Raw genomic sequence first — 12,859 nt, 5'->3', positions numbered from 1 at the left:
AGACATGCACAGCACCTGGATTGGGGGGCAAAAGCTGTGGACTAAGGATACTGGGGGACAGATATTGGGAGATGGACCTGGCTAGGGTGAAGGCATCAGCAAAGCCCAGAAGAGACTCAGGGCCGAGGATTCGACAGAGGGGCCAGGGTGGCTGGGGAGCCCCTGGCCCCAGCAAATGGACCGACTTCTATTTGGCCAGGTTTGAAGTCTGGCATTTAAATATCAGTAAAACAGATCTAGTTGCATGAAGTAATAAAAGGATGTATGGCTGTAAATATGGTGTGATCCCATTTAAAATACACGTGCTGAGAACACGAAGTCTGGCAAGTCGTATACCAAAATGTCGGGCTTATCTCTTGATGTTGATATAAAGAGCTTTTATTTTCTTTACAGTTCTCTGTATTTTCCAAATTTCTACATAAACATACACATAAAAGTCATAAAAATGTCCCTCAAAATGACACTCCCTCCAATGCGGGGAGTGAGGAGGTGTGTGCTGGGATGCCAGCAGGGTGGCTGCTGGCAGCTAATCCCTGTGCAGGTGCAGCCAGCTGCCACACTCCGGCATCTGAGGCCCCTCTGCACTGGCAGTGTTAGAATGGTTGTCCGAGAGCCAAGGCTGTTCACGCGAGCAGAGGGTCATGGAGCTGGTACGGGCAGGAGCCAAGCTAAGCACTACGCCGGTGTGTGCCCTCCAGTGAGCACCCTCCATGAAGCAGGCCCTCCAAGGTACTCACCCCTGGGGCAGCCAATAACAGCTAGAAGTCTTCCCCTGGGGGGACCTGGCCACTTGTAGGGCAGGGAAGGGCTCCACTGCTGGTAGAAATGTGAAGCCAGCAGCCCAGGATGCCTGCTTCCCAGAGTCCTCCTTGGTCAGTGCTTGGGCCAGACAGGGGCTGCCTGCGGTGGTGGCAGGACAGCGGCCGGCTGCCTGGGCTGGAGGGAAGACAGGCACCAGGGCCAGGAGGTGGTGGGGCAGAGCTCTGGGGATTCTCCCCAGCTCCTGAAGGAGGATGGAGGAAGAAACCCAGTAACGGGACCCACTTGACTGCCAGGAGGCAGGAGAGCAGCCTGTCCCTGTCCCTGGCTTCCCTGTGAGGGACACAGACTCAGCTGGGGAGGGTAGGACTTTTAATTGTATTCACAGAGAGACTTGGAGAGGTGGGGCTCAGTGTTAGGCAGCCATGTACTGGGAGAAGGGGGCAGGGGCTGGGGTGGCTGGTGGTCTGGAGGACTGGGAGGGAAGGGGGACAGGGACAGGGCGGGAGGAGCAGGGTGGGCTGGGGTGTGTCCTCAGTCGCCCACCAGTGTTCCCATCCCAGTCTCTGGTGGGAGGCCCTTGGGCAGGGCTGACCCCGCCGGGTCATCTCAGGAGTGTCTCAGCTCCACCTCGGAGCCGAACTGGGGCCCCTGGGGGTGCCGGTGGAGGCTTTGGTGGCGGATGCTGAAGAGCCGCTGGCTGAGGCCCAGGGTGGCTACCAGCAGGGCGATGCCCAGGAAGAGCAGCAGCCACTGGCCCACGCGGGCCTGCTGCGCATCCAGGTCCAGGCCCAGGAAGCTGACGCGGCCGCTGTCTGGGAGGGGCCCTTCTGAGCGAGCTGAGTGGGAAGCAAGGAGACAGCATGGGCAGGGCGAGGGCGCGGGGCAGGGCCAGGCTCCGAGGTCGCGGCCACTGGGCTTGGGAATGAGGTTAAGACCCGGGGCTGGAGGTGGGGCAGGTGGTGGTACCGGAGTTCGGTGTCCAGTTGTACTGCGGCCAGCCCAGCTTCTCCCCATGCAGCTCATTCTCCGTGCGGAGCCAGTCCAGCAGCGGCTTGAAGTAGCTCAGCATGGCCGAGGCGCTCATATTGGGCTGGCCCGTGATCAGCTGCATGGCTTCTGGCCACGGCCTACTGAAGCCCAGCTTCATGGCCGTCCTGGGGAGGCACGAGACAGGGAGGCCGAGTCATTCACTCTCCTCTCCATACCCGCTCCCAGCTGAAACTTGTCCCAGGGCCCCAGGGCTCCAGGTGCGTAAGGAGATGGCACATCAGGCCGTCACACTGCCGGTGGGAGCTCCCAGCTCAAGAGCTAAAATGGCAAGTGTTCCCAGAAAAGCCCAGGGGCGCAGGCCAGAGCATGGAAACAAAGGAGGGCTGGAGGACACTCACGCCAGGCGCTGCCCTGCCTCCTTGGACTGGTAGATGTCACACTTGTGCAGGGGGCCCGTGTGGCCAGCTGCCTGGCACAGTGCTTCATGGAACTGGAACTGGATGATGAAGCTGATGAAGTACCTGGAGCAGAGGGAGGCCGTGGCCCGGGGCGGAGTTGGTTGAGGGTCTTATGCCACTGGGCCCCAGGTCCTTCTGCACATCACATGTGATATGTGCTAAGTCACATGGGCACAGCAGAGCCAAGACCCCCCAACCCTGCCCACTGCCATCAGGGTGAGCTCCCATACCCCAGCTGTTAGCATTGTCTGAGCCTCTTCCTAGCTGTGCCTGTGTAGATGCCTCCCACCCACAGGGCTGCCTCCACATCTCAGGAGGGCCTGCTCCACGGGGTCAGGGCAGAGCCCTTCAGAGATTTGGCAGGTGGCTTTGGAGGCAGTGAGGTCTCCATCCCTGGGGTATATGCAAGCAAAGGCAAGGTGTGGCCAAATGGGCCGTGTGGATCTGGTAGGGTGGTCTGGGCAGGGAAGCCAGTCCTACATGATCTTATCCAAAGCATCAGGAATTTGCTGGTAGAAATCTGCCAGTCAAGGCTGGAGGATTCTCGCCAGCTTAAAGTCTGGAGAGGTTTTAAATGTCCTGAGCCAGTGGCACAGGCCTTTTGCTTTGAATGCTGGGTGCAAGCCATATACCACCGACTTCCCTGGTCTTTCCTTAAAGTGCTTTGCGAAGGCTGCTGGCCAGAACGCGGAATGTTTTTCTAGAGCAACCAAATCTCCTTTGCCCGCCCCTGTTTGAAGAATTGTCTGCATTAAGCTGTGAAGCTAGCCATCACATCAGCTGGCTCCCGGGTGAGAGTCAGCGCCAGCTGGGAACCCCAGGGACCACTCCAGCAGGCAGGTGGGATCCCTGTCGTAAGTGTCATCTCTGGAACTCCGTCTAGGTCAGGCCTGTCTAAGGTGCTCCAGGGATGCCATCTTCCTGGACTCTGGGGACAGACTTCATCCCTCCCACAATCAAGTTATTAGCACTTGATGATGTGCTGGCATCATCCCAGGTGCCAGGAGGCAAGGTGGGCATGGGCCCTGCCCTCGCTGGGCTTCCAGGGACCACGGGAGGCCAGGACCAGAGGCAGCCACAGCCCTCCAGGGGTGGCCTTCACTGCCTTCTGTACCTTGACTCCTGGGTGGCCTGGGCTACCTGTAGCCCGGGGGGACCTGGAACTCCAGCCTGAGGTCTCTCTAGCCCCCAGCCTCCCAGGGAGGCCCCAGATCACAAACAGCCTTGCTAGCCCTCAGCAAGTGCTCTCCTGGGGCACACAAAAGGAGAGGAGCCGCACTAGGCACACTCATCTGTGGCCACGTGACCTGCAGACCTAGTGTGCAGATACATTCCACTGGGGAGTGACTAATAGTGGGGTCCTGGCCACCACTACCTGAGGAGGCTGTGTATGAGACAGAATGCTAAGAAGTTAGCCATCGTACATCCTGTGAAATGGGGTTCACAGGTGAGAAACGGAAGCTCACAGAAATTGAGGAATTTTCTCAAGGAAACAAAGTAATGGAGATGGGGTTTGGACCCAGTTCTCTCTGACCCCAGCCTGTGACTGTAACTTGCCCCATTAACCCTGACTCCCAACTTAACCGGGTCTCCAACTCTGCATTTTAGTGTCTAGAAGGGCTTCCAGGTACAATTCCAATTGTATCAAAGACAATGTTCAATGAAAGTAAAAGAATCACAATCTTGTTTTAAAAGCAAAACAAAACAAAACAGTGCTGAGCTCATGATCCAGCCATGAGTCATGGTTAATGTTAACTACTTAACCAAGGTCTGGTAACCATTAGCCAATTATTAGTTTGCGTTTCTGTGTTCAACTGTTTGGATGGTACAGACTCTCACCAAAACAATGTTCAAGAAAACAACCATCAGCCTTGGCAGTGGGTGAGTGGGTCCAGGCACCTGCACTGTGCGGCCAGCTCCCCCAGGTCTGCCCTGACTGGCAGAGCTTGTGGACCGGGCAGCGGCCGCAGTTTAAACACAAAGCTGTGGGTACTGCCCTCACAACGTGCCCTCCTGCCTTTCTCGTTACCTGATGTAAGGCACGCTAGAAGGAACGTGGAACTTGGCCCCTGGGTCAAAGTCACCTTGAGTCCTGGGCACCGGGGGGCAGAGGCCCTGGTACTTCAGCCTGTCGAGTGGGAATATATGTTGGAAGGTGAGTTTGGGGAGAACCAGGCTAGGGGTGGCAGTTTTGACTTGAAGGAGGGTCCCTGCACTTGGGGCTACACTGGGCACCCCATTCTCCTGCGTGCTGGGCCTCTGTGCACAATCACCCCGTTTTCCCCATCACTTACACACACATACATCATATGCACAGACACAATCATACACACACACACACACACACACACACACACTCTCCCCTACCCTGGCCCATCCAGACACCCGCAGAGATCCCCCAGCCCACATCCTGTGGGAGTGTTCCAGAACCTGAGGCTCCACCACTCCTGGTTATAGTTCTCCTTGGTGATGCTTCCATCAAACACCCTCCAGCGCCACTGATCAACGAGATAGCTGAAGGGGATAAAGGCGATCTTGTCAAGCGCCATCTTCATCAGAAAGTTGATATCGTGCTCTGCAAGGGAAGGGAGGCCAGCTGTCAGACCCGGGGTCCTAGCGGCTTGGCCTTGGTGTGCCTGTGATGGTGGAGGGGTGGGGGTGCTGTATCTTTTCAGGCCCTGCGACCTGCCTCCTGGGATGGTCTGGATGGCTCCCTTCCTCCCCATTGCTCTGCCCCACACCTCTGCCCATGGGCCACTAAGTGCCCCTTTCCCACCTCCCAAGCTCACCACCCCTTCTTGGTCCTCAGCCCACCAGAGCCTCCCGCTTCTCTCTCACCATGGCTGCCACCCTCACTGCTCAGCAGGTTCAGACTGTGCAGGTGCTTGGGCGTAGACACTGAGAGGGCTAGCACGTCCCCAATGGCCTCATGGAAGCCGGGGTTGGCACCCTCCCTCAAGGCCACAGGCAAGTCTTTGTACTGCATGAAATACTGGATGTGGCCCATTTCGTGGTGGGCCACCACCAGGTCCTCCAAGTTCACGGTGGTGCACTGCTTGATCCTAGAAACAGTGGAATGGGGGAAGAGGGTGTTGGGAGAGGACAGTGAGAAGCCCTGGGCATAAGATAATAGCGGGCCTTGCTACACCCAGCGCAGACCCCAGCACTGCAGCATGCAGGGGACACAGCACTGTGGGAGGGAGGGAAAGGGGAACCACTGAGTGACCTGAGAAAGAGGGAAACTGGGGGCAGAAGCCCCTACCGTCAGGTCGTTCAGGCCATTCCTCTGCCTCTCATTTTCCTGAATGACTCCAGCCCCCACCACCTATTGCTTTCTGACTGTACGAAGCGCTTGCTGTAGAGGCACTGGGACACTGGGTACTTTCTAGAATGTGTAGCCAGTGGGTTCCCATGTACACATGCTTTATCTCCCCAGACGGAGGCTCCCTGAAGGAAACAACTGTTTCCATCAGGGGTGAGAGTGGGCAATTTTGCATCTCATGCGGCCAACAGCGACAAACTTATTCACCCCAAGAATTCTTATGGCCAGGATGAATGGCAGCTGCAGAGCTGCCCAAACCAGAAGGTTCCACCGTCTCTCGTCAATCCTTCCTTGTTCTCATTTACTTATTAATTTTTTATGAAATGGGGGTCTCACTACGTTGCCCAGGATGGTCTCGAACTCCTGAGTTCAAGCAGACTGCCTCAGCTTCCCAAAGTGCTGAGATTATAGGCGTGAGCTACCGCACCCGGCCCTTCCTTGTTTTGCAAACCAATTCAAACTGCGGGAAATTCTCTCTTGGATCTAACTGGAAGCCTTTCAGCTCAGGTGAATCCTGTTTTTCTGTCATTCTCAACTGGGGAGGGGGAAGGAAGAGTTGCCCAGCATCCCGGCCACAACGAGGCTGGGGTCTATCCAGCTTCTCCTCTGACTCCCCATAAAAGACCCCACAAGGGCTCTCATCCCCCAGATCCTGTCTCCTCTCAGCCCTGCGGCTGCAGTCCTCATCCCTGGAAGGGCCTGCACAGCCCAGGGAACCCCATCAGGTTTGGTTTCAGGCTCCCCGTGTCTGCTCTCCTTGTAAGAGACACTTCAGCTGTGACCAATTGTCTTTGCCACTTCTCCCAAGAGGGAGGGACTTTTTTCTCTTCCCCTGAATCTGGGTGAACTTGTGACTTGCTCTAGCCAATAAAACATGGCAGAAGTGACTCTGGGCCAGTTTTGAACCTAGCCTTGAGAACTGGCTGCGTCAGTGGTCACTGTCGGGGATGCTGGCTGCCAGGTAATAAATCTGCCCACCTCAGATGCCACGCTGGGAGGGCGCCCAAGCTAGCCTGAAGAGATGCCTGACCCACCTCCAGCTGTTCCAGTCCTCCCACCCTAAGCACCCAACATGTGAGCCAAGAGGCCAGTGGGAACATGTGCCCCAATATCTGCCACATGGGAAAAACCGAGGACCTCAACTGACAGCCAGAACTGAGGCCCTGGACGGATGGCCCCACATGGAGCCATGCTGGTCAAGAGAGCTGCCCCCAACCGAGGGGGCGTTGTAGAGAAAGGCCATTTCCACTGTGTACTGCCTGAATTCCTGGCCCATAAAATCATAAGCATAATCAACTGATTGTTTCATACGGCTAAGCTCTGGGGTGCTTGGTTGCACAGCAATAGGTAACTAAAACGCCATCCTCCAAGGAAGGCAGCTTCTGAGCCTGTCAGGGGTGAGAGTAGATCTGTGCAGAGCCCCCAACATCCTCGTGTGTCACAGCACGTGCCTCCAGGGAGAGGCCAGCTCTATGCAGGGGAGGAGCTCCAAAGGAGGGAGGCGGGGCAGCCCACCGCGCTCAAACCCAGAACTGGGACCTTGAGCACTTCCCAGTGGCCAGGCTGACAGAGCTGTTGCGTGCTTCAGAAGCCCATCAGGTGGATGGGGTTTTCCTGCCAGAAGCCAACGCCACTCTGGACCCTCAGTCCCAAACTCTGGCCCTGTCCCCATCCTGCCCTGCTGGCTCCAGCTGGGGGACAGTAGTGGAGCCTTTGCTTGGCTTATTTCCCTTGCCCGTGGGGCTCAGGAACGAAGCCTCAGCTCTAGCTGGATGTACCGGAAGTCCTTGCCGTTGTAGAAGTCCCAGGCCGAGGCGTGGCAGACCACCTCTCGCCCGTCAGTTGGCTTCTCCAGCATCGACTTGTTCCAGAACTCAGGAGGCACGGGCAGAAGCCCCAGGGAGGTGAAGAAATCATCAGCCTCCTTAAACATCCTCCGGGGCGTCCAGCCCTGCAAGCAGAGGGAGTTCTGCCTAAACTGGAGGTTCTGGGGACAGACTGCATGCTGCTGTGGGGGACCCAGGGGAGGGCCAAACTGGGGGAAACTCCTGAATCAGAGGGCCCCTCCCGTCTCAGCGGGGCCTCCCTGCCCCTGGGCCAGTGCAGACCTGCTTTAGCATGGCCTCCGTGGGGTCCATCGAGGGGGCTGAAGGGAAGGGCACCACCAAGTCATAGATGTTGGACCAGGTTTGCGCCCACATGTTCCCTGGAGAGGAGTGAGGGGATGGCAGACAGAGGAAAGACAAATGTTACTTCTTAGGCTCAATGCCCTCCTGCAGGAACAGGGCTCCCGATCCCAGTCCTGCTAATTATAGTGGCATTTCTTGAGCACCTACTGTTTGCAAGTTTCGAGGCACCTGACATACACCACCTTCAGTGTGCACATCCAGCCCAGTAGGTCATTACTGCCCTGCTCTAGGTGGGGACCTTGCTGGTTATCAGGGAATCCAGGTGGTCTTCACTGTCCATGAGCAGTGGAGACCAATGTGACTAGCAACTGCTGACCTGTGAGGACATTACAGGTCCCCAGAACACCTATACCCCGGTGGCCACCTCTTATTGGCTCTGTGCCAAGAACATTGTGTGAATTCACTTTCAATCCTGTCTGCACCCAGGTACGGGCACAATTCCCATTGGATAGTAAAGGAAACAGGCTGGAGAGTTAAGTGACCCCCAGCAGGGGCCCACGGCTCCTAAGGGGCAGGGCTGGGATTAAATGGCGGGCAGGCTGCTCTCTTCACCAGCCACTCTGCCATGTCCCCTCTGCACCACCTGAGGTCGGCGTCTGCAGCTCAGCAACTCTGGCAGGAATCAGCCATCTCCTTCAGGAGAGGCCGATGCCTCTGAGTTTAGGCTAAGAAAAGAGCCTAGTTCTCCAAGATGGAGGAAAAGGAAGACACTTAGGATGAGTGGAAGGCTCAGAAACAGATTTGGACTCAAGGCTCTTTCCTAACCAAGGGAGGTGAAGGTTCAGCTGACATCAGGTGAAGTCTAAAGTGCAAACCAGTGAGAGTGGCTTAGAGTGACGAGTGATGGAGGGAACATGAGAGAGGAGAGGGAGAGAGCCAGAGAGAGAGAGAGTGCATCAGTGTTGGGTTGCTCCCCTTTCCCCTTTTCCCAATTGTCAGGGGCTGAGTTCTAAGGCCAGCTCTGCCCCAGCTCCCAGACCACCCTGGGCATGTTGCTTTTCTTCCTGGGGCCTGCGTTTCCCAGTTGGTGAACTGATGTCCACTGTGACATCACCAGATGTTCTCTGGTCTCACCAGAGAGGGGCTGAAGAGGGCCGGACTCCCAGCCTGTGTGGGAGCTAGACCCGCAGCCAGGCCACACTCTGGGGCCTCCCTTATGGTTTCTAAATGGTCTGAGGGCCTGTCTGGTCTCTCTGCTCCAGGAAAGTGTTTCTCACAGCCCATCAGGGACAGAGAACCAGTAGCCTCTGCTTTGCCTTACTGCCTACCATCCTTTACTGTCCTCACCGCCTACTTCACACATTCAGGGCATCTGAGATTGCAGCCCTTGGCAAAGGAGGGTCCAGGGTTGAAGTGGATTTACATTCTCAGGTTCTTCTTTGTTCCAGTTCCCTTGGCCTGAACATTGAGCCTCTCCTCTCATCCCCCACTTCCCACCTGTCAAACCCTGTCATCTTCCAAGGCCCTGCTCATAGGCCACCTCTTGGCAAAGCCTCCCCAACTCCCGCTCACAGCCCCTTCCTCACCCTCCAAGATCACACACTGTTGTGATAGGTGCCATGGTCTCCTGGACAAGATTATTAACTTCTCCCCCCATCTATAGTGACTTGCCCAACATAGATCTGCAGTGAATGTGGAACCAGATGCAAGCGGGGGGCTCCCTACTCCCAGTGCCCACCCCTCTCCAGCCTGGGCAACCTTCCCCCCAGGGCTGGAGTCTCTCACTCCCCAGCCTGCTCCCTACCCTCTAGCCAGCCCTGTCCCAGCCCTCACTCACACTGTGGTCCATCTTTACCCTCCTCAAGGCCCGACATGTGCCCTTACCCAGCAGGTGAGCAGGGATGGGCCCCTCCAGATTGATGTGCTGGGCCCCGTAGTGGCGGTGCAGGGCCCGGCGCACATAGGCATGCAGGTTCAGGTACAGTGGCTGCAGCTCCTGGAAGAGGCGCTCCAGGTCTTGCTCCAGGGATGGTGTCTCGTACATAGACCTCCACGAGTCCCCGGCATCTACATAGCCTACAGAGGGGACACAGCCAGGCTCTCCCAACACCTCATTACCTGCCTCCTCCAGGGACCTACCTTCACCCAGGCTTGGGGTCTCACAGCACCTCTTTGAAGAACCTGAGGGGACCCGAGCGCCAGTGGTGTTGGCAGCAGGGACTCACCATTGAGCCGGGCAGCCTGGTTGATCAGTTCCACGTATTTTGGGTAAAACTGGAGGATGGCTCTCCCAGCCTTGTCTCGCCAGCCCTCCCATGCCCACAACAGTTCTTCATATTTCCGGGACGTGGCCATCACATTCGTCAGATCTGGTAGGGGGTTGAATGGCTTGAGCTCCAGCCCTTAGCTCACCTCTGCTTGTAAGGGGAGCTCAGAGAATTTCAGAACTGGAATAAAATTGGCAAGACCACATAAAAGTGACTGTACAGGCAGCAGGTCTAGAGAAATGGGAGAAAGGATGGGAGTGGCTCTCCAGCCCTGGCTTACAGGGTCCCCTGCTTAGGGCCACATGCTGCAGACACCTGCAGGGCCTCAGCAGTCCTGTGAGGGACGTGCTTGAGCCTCTCTCCTTTCTTTCTTTCTTTTTTTTTTTTTTTTGAGACAGGGTCTCACTCTGTCGCCCAGGCTAGAGTGCAGTGGTGCCATCATGGCTCACTGCAGCCTTGACCTTCCAGGCTCAAGCAATCCTTCCATCTCAGCCTCCCTAGTAGCTAGGACTACAGGCGTGCACCACCACATCCAACTAATTATTTGTATTTTATTTGTAGAGACAGTGTCTTGCTATGTTGCCCAGGCTGGGCTCAAGCGATTCTCATGCCTCAACCTCCCAAGTAGCTGGGACTACAAGCATCTGCCACCACACCCAGCTAACTTGTGTATTTTTAGTAGAGATGGGGTTTCACCATGTTGGCCAGGCTGGTCTCAAACTCCTGGCCTCGAGTGATCCATTCTCCTTGGCCTCCCAAAGTGCTGGGATTACAGGCATGAGCCACCGCACCCGGCCAGCCTCCACCCGACTTGGCACGCGTACCCACATCCACAACTTGTAGGCCAAACCCTGTCCTGGGAAAACTTTTTCTCCTGTTTATTTTCCATTTCCCCTTCTATTTGTCATTGTTCTAATGTGGGAGCTGGGCTGGGGGCCAGAAAGACCCATTTCTGGGTGGAGATTCTTCATGGAAGAATGTTTACGCCTTAAGTTCTCCAGCCCTGGAAAGGGTGGGTTGAGAGGGAGCTGGGAGGTTTCTGTGTGCGGGTCCTTGTGTCGGGGGTGAGCTCTTTCAAAGGGGCTGGGGTAAGAAGGACCACCCGGTGGGGAGAGCAGAGAGGACAGCCAAGAGCTGTCTACTCCTATCCAGCAGGAAGTGGCGGGGTCGGGGAGGGAAGTGAGAGGAATCAGAGACTCAGGTTCTAGTCTGGTGCTTTCAGCAGCTGTGTGACTCAGTTTCCTTATCAGTCACATGCTGGGAGAGGGGCTCAGGAAAGACAGAGAAAGTGAGGAAGTCAAGGGCAGGATCACGAAAGGAGGCCGGGGGGAGCTAGAGTCCCCGAGTTCCCCTAATTTGGAGTCCAAGCCCATGAAATACAACTTTGAGATCCAGCTGCTCTGAGGGGTGGCATGCAGAGAGGACCGGAGAGATCGGATACCCTTAAGTAGAGGGCGGTTCTGAGGGAGGGGCAGCAGATTGGGGTGTGGTATGAAGTAGGTGTCGGTTCTCAGTGGGGCAAAGAAGCCCCCTCGTGGAAAACAAGGAAGGGCATTTCCTGGGCACGCTGACTCCAAGAGCGAGGGGAGCCCAACTCTGTGCTCTCACCCAGCACCCCCGGGCCCCATGCCAGCCCCAGCCCTAGCCTCTCACTCAGCCTGCACGTGAGCCCTCACCTGGCTCGAGCTGCAGGCAGCTGCCATTCGTGTGGCACACAGTGGCCACGCTGTAGGTGGTTTCCATGTCCAACAGGATCTTGTTGTACTGCGGGAGGAAGGAGAGAGGCATTGAGCTGTACTCCTTTGTGCCTGGTCTCTCTGTGGCCTGCACTGCCCCCAGGCCCCATGGGCTGGCGGGTGGGGAGCCGGGGAGCTGGGGAGCGCTGCCTTCTTGGCAATTCTGAGGTGCACATCACATGGCAGATGCCATGACTTGATATAACGAGGAAGAGGAAGCAGCGTGAAGGCCAGGCCAGACCCTGTGTTGGGCTCACTGCCCCAGGATTCCCCTCTCCCCGTTCCTTGCGAGCCACACACCTCCTCCAGCTCCTGGGCAGGCAGCGCTGCCCGTTCTAGGTCCTGAACCTTCTTTATGATCCGCTTGATCGTGGTGTTCTGGAAGTGGTTCACATCAAACCTCCTGGCCTGGGTGCCGTACTTCAGAGTATGGTTGGCTATTTGCATGTTCTTCTGCAGCTGAGGGCACAGGGGGATGGTGTCATGGGGCCCAGGAGCTCCGGAGCAGCCTCTGAGTGGGAGGCCCCAAGTGGGAGCTGAGGGCTGGAGGTGGTGGTGAGAGGGCAATGGGATTAAGTTGCAACCTTTGCCTATAAGACCCTGTGCAAGCTGGACTGCTGATAACATGCTGGATGCAGTACTCACCCTCCCCAGATGCCTGTGGTCAAGCAGCACATATCCAGGCAGGGGCAGGGAAGAGAAGACCCCTTAAAGGCTCCCCCTTAGGAAGGAGCCAGCTTGATATCAGCTCTGTGGCCTCTCTGAGCCTCAGAGTTAATATCAAATCCCATCTGTAAAATGGGAATAAGTTCACCAATTTTGCAAGGCTCTTGAGAAAAAGATGAGGCAACAGATTGAAGTGCCAAGGAACAGTAAGTGTGTGGCTCACTGTGGCATAATTTGTGCTCAGTCAAATAGGCAGGGAATGAGGGTAGAGAGGAAGTGTAGCCCCTTTTGTAGAGGAGACAAACGGGGGCTTTCAATCTCTTAAAAAACTATTTGAGCACCACTTATTTATGTACAAATTATTCTGTTACTAGAGATTGATTTTTGTTTGTTTGTTTGAATAGAGACTGGATCTTGCTATGTTGCCCAAGCTGGTCTCCAACTCCTGGCCTCAAGTGATCCTCCCACCTAGGCCTCCCAGAGACTGATTTTTAAGGAAAGAAGAATTGCTCAGGCATTGAGTAAATGT

At 56.1% G+C, this 12,859-nt stretch overlaps 1 protein-coding gene across 1 annotated transcript in view; it reads right to left on the bottom strand.

The window, feature by feature from the left end:
- Positions 1-349: 349 nt before the first annotated feature.
- Positions 350-12,859, bottom strand: part of LOC105551750 (angiotensin-converting enzyme-like) — a 13,602-nt gene continuing 1,092 nt past the window's right edge. Inside the window, exons 2-14 of the mRNA XM_011997125.1 lie at positions 12,310-12,372; positions 11,965-12,123; positions 11,605-11,692; positions 9,887-10,030; positions 9,546-9,737; positions 7,641-7,738; positions 7,311-7,483; positions 5,049-5,272; positions 4,641-4,785; positions 4,240-4,338; positions 2,151-2,273; positions 1,729-1,916; positions 350-1,598 (exon numbers count right to left, since the gene is read on the bottom strand). Of these exons, the coding sequence (XP_011852515.1) occupies positions 1,369-1,598; positions 1,729-1,916; positions 2,151-2,273; positions 4,240-4,338; positions 4,641-4,785; positions 5,049-5,272; positions 7,311-7,483; positions 7,641-7,738; positions 9,546-9,737; positions 9,887-10,030; positions 11,605-11,692; positions 11,965-12,123; positions 12,310-12,372 (1,926 nt within the window). The 3' untranslated portion in view covers positions 350-1,368. The remainder of the gene's footprint in view (positions 1,599-1,728; positions 1,917-2,150; positions 2,274-4,239; positions 4,339-4,640; positions 4,786-5,048; positions 5,273-7,310; positions 7,484-7,640; positions 7,739-9,545; positions 9,738-9,886; positions 10,031-11,604; positions 11,693-11,964; positions 12,124-12,309; positions 12,373-12,859) is intronic.

The sequence above is a fragment of the Mandrillus leucophaeus genome, unplaced genomic scaffold (assembly GCF_000951045.1).
Source record: "Mandrillus leucophaeus isolate KB7577 unplaced genomic scaffold, Mleu.le_1.0 Scaffold530, whole genome shotgun sequence".
NCBI lineage: Eukaryota > Metazoa > Chordata > Mammalia > Primates > Cercopithecidae > Mandrillus > Mandrillus leucophaeus.
This window is presented reverse-complemented; position numbering and strand designations above follow the sequence as displayed.